Genomic DNA, 9,850 nt, shown 5'->3' on the forward strand with positions numbered 1-9,850 from the left:
AAACAAATAATCAAACAAATAAATATTTGAATATTAAAAGTAGGCTCCCCATCTCCCACCTTTTTCCCATTCTGGTATTAAGTGGCCAAAACACTTTGAAACACCCTTTGATACAACAGATTTTGCACATTGTTAAGAAAGCAACTTACAAATTGGAAGTTACTGTGTAGGACCTGATTAACAACTACTGCTGTAGGTTACCAATTTCCTTCTGTGAAATATTAGTAATATTAGTAATGACTACAAGTCAACATAGTTTCGAAATCTTTGGAGTTCTTGTCTAAGGTGTATATTAAATTGCCACAATATCATAGAGGCTCATCTTGGATCTAGAAGTAGAATGTCTGTTAGGAACACTGGGCTTCTCCATGGAATAGAACGATCATTTTGCATTAAGCTCACCTGGGAGCTCGGTTTTCCATTAGTTGTTACTGCAATGAGAAAAAAGTCAGGCAGCTTGTGTGACACCCATAGCAACAGCACCATGAAAACACTTTGTTCTTTTTTTTAAATTTTATTTTGTTAAATTTATTGGGGTGACAATTGTTAGTAAAATTACATAGATTTCAGGTGTACAATTCTGTATTACATCATCTATAAATCCCATTGTGTGTTCATCACCCAGAGTCAGTTCTCCTTCCATCACCATATATTCGATCCCCCTTACCCTCATCTCCCACCCCCCATCCCCCGCCCCCCTTACCATCTGGCAACCACTAAACTATTGTCTGTTTCTATGAGTTTCTGTTTCTCATTTGTTTGTCTTGTTCTTTTGTTGTTTTTGGTTTATATACCACATATCAGTGAAATCACATGGTTCTCTGCTTTTTCTGTCTGACTTGTTTCGCTCAGCATTACTCTCTCAAGATCCATCCATGTTGTCACAAATGTTCCTATATCATCTTTTCTTACTGCCGAATAGTATTCCATTGTGTATATATACCACAACTTCTTTATCCATTCATTTATCGAAGGACATTTTGGTTGTTGAAAACACTTTGTTCTTAGAGCACATTTATGGGGAAGGGAAGAATGTGGACTGCCTTGGCTAATACAGAATTTTCACAACTCACAACTGTGAGGTTCACCTATGACAGGCATGCTGAGCGGCTGGAGAAACGAGTAAAGTGAGCCAAACACTGATATCTGTCAGGTGACAGATATCTTTAAGAAGTTTGTCAATAACTAAGTGTAAAGCATATTCACACCTTACCAGTACATTGGGAGAGATCTCTGTGTTCTCAAATCCCTAGTGCACCCTTCAAGGATGAGCCAGTCTTCCTTCCCCCATTCCTGTGCCAAAAGCAAAGGGCCAGCAAGTGTGAAGGGAAGTGTGTTTGTACTTGCAACTGCTTTAAGAAAGTCCTAGGCAGTAACTTTTTTGTTCAATATATTTTCCGCTAAAACTTTCATTTAGATTAACCTTTTAGTTCACATTATCTCACTGTTCATTAGGAAGTTCCACTGAAGGAATTTCATTCCTCCAGAACCAAGACAGATGCACCATTGCCATTTAGTCACTTCCAGTGGTACTTCCACAAATGCCCCAACACACATTTTTTTTTAATTAAATTTATTGGGGTGACAATGATTAGTAAAATTACATAGGTTTCCAGTGTACAATTCTGTAATACATCATCTATATTTCACATTGTGTGTTCACCACCCAGAGTCAGTTCTCCTTCCATCACCATATATTTGACCCTGTTTACTCTCATCTACCACCCCTGTCACCCCTACTCTCTGGTGACCACTAAACTATTGTCTGTGTCTATGAGGTTTTGTTTCTTTATTTGTCTGTCTTGTTCCTTTGTTGTTTTCAGTTTTATAGCCCACATATCAGTGAAATCATATGGTTCTCGACTTTTTCTGTCTGACTTATTTCACTGAGTATAACAACATCAAGACTCATCCATGTTGTCACAAATTGTACTATTTCATTGTGTATGTATATATACCACATCTTCTTTATCCATTCATCTATCCAAGGACAATTTGGTTGTTTACATGTCTTGGCCACCATAAATAAAGCTGCAATGAACATCGGAGCACATACATCTTTACAGATAAATATTTTCAGACTTTTTGGGTAGATACCAGGAGAGGGATTGCTGGGTCATATGGCAATTCTATTCTTAATTTTTTGAGGCACCTCCACACTGCCTTCCATAGCAGCTGCACCAATCTGCATTCCCATCAACAGTGTATGAGGGTTCCTTTTTCTCCACAGCCTCTCCAACACTTGTTACTATTTGTCTTGTTGATGATGGTCATTCTAACAGGGGTGAGATGATATCTCATTGTGGTTTTTATTTGCATTTCTCTGATGATTAGTGATGTTAATCATCTTCTCATATGTCTATTGGCCATCTGTACGCCCTCTTTGAAGAAAAGTCTATTCAGGTCCTCTGCCCACTTTTTAAATTAGATTGTTTGTTTTTTTGTTGTTGAGTTGTATGAGTTCCTTATATGTTTTGGATATTAGCCCCTTATCAGAAGCATTGTTTCCAAAAATCTTCTCCCATTCAGTTGGTTGCCTCTTCATTTTGTCAATGGTTTCTTTTGCTGTGCAGAAGCTTTTAAGTTTCATATAGTCCCATTCGTTTATTTTAGCTTTTACTTCCCTTGCCTTTGGAGTCAAATTCATAAAATGCTCTTTGAACCCAAGGTCCACAAGTTTAGTACCTATGTTTTCTTCTATGCAGTTTATTGTTTCGGGTCTTATGTTTAGGGTTTTGATCCATTTTGAGTTAATTTTGGTACATGGTAACAGACAGCAGTCTAATTTCATTCTTTTGCATGTGGCTTTCCAATTCTCCCAGCACCATTTATTGAAGAGGCTGTCTTTTCTCCACTGTATGTTTTTGGCTCCTTTGTTGTAAATTATCTGTCTATATTCATGTGGGTTTATTTCTGGGTTTTTAATTCTATTCCACTGGTCTGTGTGTCTGTTTTTCTGCCAATATCATGCTGTTTTGATTATTTTTGCTCTGTGGTACAAGCTGAAGTCAGGGAGTGCGATACCTCCAGCATCGTTCTTTTTTCTTAGTATTGCTTTGGCTATTCAGGGTCTTTTTTGGTTCCATACAAATCTGATGGTATTTTGTTCTATTTCTTTAAAAAATTCCAGAAATGTTATATGCTAATGAAGTCTGAAAACAGTAGGATGTGGGATTTATCACAATGTGGAAAGCAGTATCAGACACTACTTTCATAAAATCAAATAAATTGTAAAAACGATTATCCCAATGTCCAAATCAACACATTAGATGAAAGAAAATTTAAGAAAGGGTAAAATATGAGTCCCAAATAATATGATTTACATCAAAAGAAACAAAGATATGAGAGAAACATTTTCTTAAATATGTGAGTAATCATAAAAAAAATCATCATCAAATATATATTGGTCAAATAAATCAAATGTGACAAAATTGAGTACTAGTATAAATTTTTTTAAACTTCAAAGTTAAAGTCATTTTTTAAATTTAAATTCATAACTTTCACCAAATAGTGAAAAGCAAAGGCTATAAGTTAAATAAATAAAATATATATGAGAAATTTAGGATATTAAGACACTTGCTGGGCCGGCCTGATGGCTCAGGCGGTTAGAGCTCCATGCTCCTAACTCCGAAGGCTGCTGGTTCAATTCCCACATGGGCCAGTGGACTCTCAACCACAAGGTTGCCAGTTCAATTCCTTGAGTTCCGCAAGGGATGGTGGGCAGCACCCCCAGCAACTAAGATTGAACACGGCACCTTGAGCTGAGCTGCGTCCCGGATGGCTCAGTTGGTTGGAGCGCATCCTCTCAACCACAAGGTTACCAGTTTGATTCCTCGACTCCCGCAAGGGATGGTGGGCTGTGCCCCCTGCAACTAGTAACGGCAACTGGACCTGGAGCTGAGCTGCGCCCTCCACAACTAAGACTGAAAGGACAACAACTTGAAGCTGAATGGCACCCTCTACAACTAAGATTGAAAGGACAATAACTTGACTTGGAAAAAAGCCCTGGAAGTACACACTGTTCCCCAATAAAGTCCTGTTCCCCTTCCCCAATAAAATCTTAAAAAAAAAAAAAAAAGACACTTGCTAAATAAATATAAAATGCCGGGGAAGATGGTAGTTTTGGAGGAATCAGAACCTCATACAAATCTCATATATATGGAGTTCAGACAAGAGTCAAAAATTGTCAAAGTCATAAGAGAAAATCTTTATAATTTCTATACCCTTAAGAGATAAAGGGAAGGAGTATAAGGGAAGGCTGAATTCCTATTTAAACTGACAACTTGAGGTTATCACCAATAAGACAGCATAATGTATTTACAATTTATATTTATCTCTAATACAAATAATGTCAAAAAGTTATTTAATGGGGGAACAAAAAAGAAAATCCTACTGCGTGACTTCAGTTTTACTCATCTTTCTATTACTGGACTGCTTTTAACATTCCATAGGACTTTTCCTAGAACTGATTTAATGTCCTTGTTCCTCAGACAGTAGATAACAGGGTTCAAGGTTGGGGGTACCATGGAATAGAATATAGACACCAGCAAGTCTAGAAGAGAATGCTCATCAGAGGCTGGTCTTAAATAAGCAACAGCGCCTGTTAGAAGGAATGCACTCACAACAATGAGGTGGGGCAGGCAAGTGGAAAAAGCTTTGGAGTGGTTCTCTGTGCTTGGAATCTTTAACACAGTAGAGAAAATATACCCATAGGAGATCACAATGCAAGCTAAACATGAAAATGCATAACAGACACCAATGGCCACACTGGCATCAATAGTTGCATGTTTTTCAGAACAAGTGAGCTTTAGTAGGGCAGGAACATCACAGAAGAACTGATGTATTTTATTGGATCCACAAAAATTCAGAGAGAATGTCCCAGCTGAATACAAGATTCCCAAGGCCCCTCCATTGAGCCAGGACACAGCCATCAACTGGACACAGGCCCCTTTACTCATGACAGCTTCGTAATGCAGAGGGCGGCAGATGGCAACATAGCGGTCATAGGACATCGCTGTGAGGATGCCAATCTCTGACCCAGCCATTAGCACCACCAGGAAGAGCTGTAACACACACCCCAGGAAAGAGATGGAGTTAGTGAAGGTGATGGAGTTGAGAATAGACTTGGGTACTGTAGCAGAAATGAGACACAGATCTAAGAAGGACAAATGCCTAAGGAAAAAATACATTGGGGTGTGGAGGTGTTGGTCAAGAATTGTGAGGAAAATGATGATGAAATTCTCCAGCATGGCCACTAGGTAGATCAGTGAGAAGAGCACAGCATGAAGTCTCAACAGCATCTGATTGTCAGTAAATCTCACAAGCAAGAATTCCATCATCCTTGTTTGATTCATGATGTTTTAAAATTGTAAGCCACCTATTGAGTAAAGAAAAATAGTTATATTAACATACCATTTACTTCTGTATTTTTGAAACATGTATACTTTACTTTAGGTAGAAAGTTTTAAAATATCAAGATATTATAGTTGACTCAAATATAAAAACAACTGTGGATATAACAGTTCAATATAACAAGTTAAATCTATTGAGGAAGAAGAAAAGAACTCTACTTATCTCCCTAATTACTTTAAGTGATCTTTGAATAAGTTTATTTCCAATGGAAATTGCAGGATTGACTATGTAACTATAATTGTAACAGGGTGCACAGTTTTGTGCATAAATTTTAACCTAATTGTAATTTTTGGTGTGGATTAGACATTACGGATCAATTTTTTGCTTGCTGTGTATTGCAATCTGTTTAAATAATCATTATGAAATGATGCTCTAATTTGTCATCCACATTGAGGTCATGCCCCATCTTTCCACAGAAAAATAAATTCTTTGTTGAAAATATCATTAGAGTGTTGTTGTTTCATTAATGCAGATATTTAGTACAGCATACAAGAATAGAAAACTACTCTAATGATTTTAATTAATTGGTTTACGAATGTTTAGTGACATTTTTTATGAAAAGAGCAGAACTTAAGACTATAAGCCAGATAATTGGCATGTAACACTAAGAAAAAGTTAATTAATACGAAGAACCAACCAACATTAGCTACGTGGACTACATCTTACGAGAGGCACGGTGTCCTCCTGTCTTGAAGAAACACAGGGCTTATCATCCAGCATCGCTCACACACCCCAGCCTATGGGGAGGCCTGTGGTTGCATTTTCCTCCCTCAGATCATCCAGGTCTTTAGAGCCTCTGCAATTTTACTTTAGCATCACTTAATGACAATTTCTTTACTTTCCATGCAGCCTCTTTTCTTCCCCAATATTTGTGGCTTTTACAGTAAACATTCTAATTTAAGAAAAACTAATCTTCTTTAACCTCAATTCACAAGGCTGTGATCTGGCACTAACTGCTGAGAGGACTCCCCCACTGGAACCTTTCTGCTTAGCCTTTCCCGTCCCGTTCAGACTTCTGGGTGTCCTGGCCTGAGCCCACCTCTGCCATCCTGCTGCGTGTCTCACCAGCAGTCCTGTTTATGCGCCGTGCTGCCACGCCAGTTTCTCTTAGAAGGTGAATGGAGGCGGAATTCATAATCATTATCCTTCTTAGACTGTTCTACCTGTGAGAAGTCTCTACTTCAGTTTAATTTCAATGCCTCATCCTCTGAGAGTCCCCAGGGCCCACACGGCGTTTGTGCAACTGAACAGAGCTGAAATTATTCAGTGTCCTGTGGATGTGAGCCAGATTTGAAAGTCCCTCGCCCTTATGTTGATGTTCCTCTCCTCCTGGAAAATTAGGCCAGGAGGAGGAGATTCTTCATGTGGTTTCTGTACTCTTCAATGTAACACTCTCTCAGCTTTCAGTTCCGTTTTGTTGATCTTTTATTAATCTGTAATTCCAAGAACTGCAAATTAAAACATATACATGTGGTTTGACCAGGGCAGCTTCCCTCTTACAATATGGACTTATTTTTCTTTAATAAAATCAATATTTATTGTAACATGTGAAAGCTAAATTTCCTGGTTTTACAATCAGACACAATTATTAATATTTTTCATAATCAAACACAATTATTAACATTTTAGTATGGAATTTTTCCATAGCTTAATATTACGATTCCTTTGTCAAAAATTATCTGTCCATATTTATGTGGGTTTATTTCTGGGTTTTCAATTCTATTCCATTTGTCTGTGTGTCTGTTTTTCTGCCAATACCATGCTGTTTTGATTATTGTTGCTCTGTAGCACAAGGTAAAGTCAGGGAGTGTGATACTCCAGCATCGTTCTTTTTTCTTAGGATTGCTTTGGCTAAACTCATAGACATAGACAATAGTTTAGTGGTTATTAGAGGGTAAAAGGGATCAAATATATGGTGACAGAAGGAGAACTGATCCTGAGTGGTGAACACACAATGTGATATATAGATAATGTAATACAGAATTGTACACCTGAAACCTATGTAACTTTACTAACAATTGTCACCCAAAAAAACTTTAATTTAAAAATATGTATATATTGTGATTCTATCTAGAGCAAGTTAAAAGTGACAAAACAAAAAAAGTTAATATTTTCTATTCTTATATTATAGAAAAAAAATGGTTTGAAGACACCTAACACTAAGTAGTGTACTAATGAGAAATAGTCTATGGAAAACACCTTTTCCAAGGTAATAAATTCGTAACAGACATTGAATAAGTGTCAGGAAGAAAAGAGCATCTCATAGAAAAAATAGGCATTACATTTATTTTTTAAATTAAAAGTAGAAGAAAGCAACATAATAAAGAAAATGAACTAAAAATATATTTGGTTTTAGAACGTTAAAGAATAATTAGAAACTAATGATGAGGAACCACATAGAACATCTAAGGCAGCTGTCATACTTACACACACATGCACACACACTTCCTACCACACATATAGCACCACACCATACACTGACCACACACACACACACACACACACACACACTCCTCACACAACTTCCAGAAGGTGTGCTTTGTATATCAGACTAGCATTTCATAGATATTATGTTAAGGAAAAAAAATCCTTATCATTTCAAGTATAGTGACACATATTAACATGCACATCTGCAAGACATGTAGTTATTTTCTAAAAACGAGTCTGACTGTCCAGCATTGTATGTTACTCTTATGACACATAGCTGATGTGAAAAGTGTCCACCAAAACCTTGCACAGAATTTTAATGATGAGAAGAGAAAGAGGAGGGTGGACTAAAAATATAGAAATATATAGAAGGAATCAGAAGGGAAGAAATTTAGATAGTCATGGTTACAGAGGTCAATAAATAGAGGGGGAGAGAGATTCAAGTAAAAGGAGAAAAGAAAGAGCATGTTGTGCTTCAGAAATTAATCTGAAGACTCAGAAAATAATCTTACACCTGAAGCAGAAACAAAGAATAGCATTGGTGAATTACAGTGGAGCCAATTGAACAGGATAGCAGGATCAGAAATGAATCAAATGAGATTAGGGACAACTAAACACATTAAGTGTGCTCTTTCTGTATGCCTGCAGTAAAAACTTAGGAAAACATAGCCATTTATTATGTTGAGCAGTGGTGCATTAGAATTATTTATGGTGTGCATTATGCATACTACCTAAATTCAAAGACACAGATAGAAACAAAGAATTATAAGGAGAAGAGAGAAGGAGGGAAAGGATAGAGGGAGTGGGATAAAAAAATGAGAAAGGAAAATAATAATGAGGAGAAGGGAGGTAGAAAGAGTAACAGTTTATTTTGAGAGAATGAAGGGTAGAAACAGAATATGGAGGAGATAAAACACTTCACAGGAAGAAAGAGCAACTTTCCATCTGGAACAAAAGAAAGAATATAACAATGATTCCTTGAATGTAAGCAGATCATTTCAATATATTTTTATTTTGTTTTCTCTGTATCCATATACTGAGCGTTAGCAAAGATGGACAGAGCTTCCCCAGGATGAGCACTCCTACTTCTCACCTTCACAGAACCTATCCATTCCAGTACAGGTGACCTTCTAAGGAGTAAAATAACAAATGATTTCCAATTTGAAAGGCTCTTTAGAAAATGTTAATTTCATGCTCTTTTGCAAACTTTATGCCTTGGTTAGAGAAAGACAGCATTGGCCCTACTTTTAGGGCAATATTGAAGAGCCTAACTCAAAGTTTATAACTCAATATGAGCTAGGTCCAGTACATCGAGTGTTAGAACTTCGTTGTTTCACTGGCTGGGGGTGTAGGAAACTTGAAGCACTGTCTACGTGCCCTGAGAGCTGGTTCCAAACTAACAAACATCCACTCTGGTTTCTGCTCAGCCAGCCTTCAAGGATGGGCAGAATAAATCAGCCAGGGAACATCTTCTTGCACTCCTGCCATCCCCACAATGTTTGACTTTGATAATGGATCTGTCTCCCTTTAGGCCTAATATGACTTGGATTATATATGAAACAAGTGGAAACTCTGTATAATTTGTTCTACAGATAATAGCAATAACAATTAACCTTTGACACCTGTCCATAGTAATTCCACATAATTGAATATAAGTCTACAAGTTGTGCCCTAATTGATCTTCTAAAACTTGTGAAATGTTTATGGTTCGTGGAATAGCCTTAAAATAAAGGGGTATATAAAGGAGCTCAAAAGATTGAATAGCAATAGAGTCAATGGAATTGTTGCAGCTATATATGATGTCAGAGGGGTAGTAGATTGGGGGAGGGGGGCTATCTTTTTGTGAGGGATGTAAATATCGAACTATTACATTGTTTTGTACACTTGAAACTAATAAAAAAAAATATTTGCCCCCCAAAAAAGATTGAGTAGGGTGCAGTTTACACATTTCTGCACAATTTGTATAACATATTAACAACAAATCTGTCACTATTGGCAGAAATGGGAGGGA

General features: G+C 37.1%; 1 protein-coding gene across 1 annotated transcript; it reads right to left on the reverse strand.

Moving 5' to 3' along the window:
• Window positions 1–4,412: 4,412 nt before the first annotated feature.
• On the reverse strand, window positions 4,413–5,354 carry LOC109439006 (olfactory receptor 14K1). The gene has a single exon (XM_019719197.2). It carries the CDS (start codon window positions 5,352–5,354, stop codon window positions 4,413–4,415), a length of 942 nt encoding a protein of 313 aa, XP_019574756.1.
• Between the last annotated feature and the right edge of the window lie 4,496 nt (window positions 5,355–9,850).

Source organism: Rhinolophus sinicus, linkage group LG10 (genome assembly GCF_036562045.2).
Source record: "Rhinolophus sinicus isolate RSC01 linkage group LG10, ASM3656204v1, whole genome shotgun sequence".
In the NCBI taxonomy this organism is placed as follows: domain Eukaryota; kingdom Metazoa; phylum Chordata; class Mammalia; order Chiroptera; family Rhinolophidae; genus Rhinolophus; species Rhinolophus sinicus.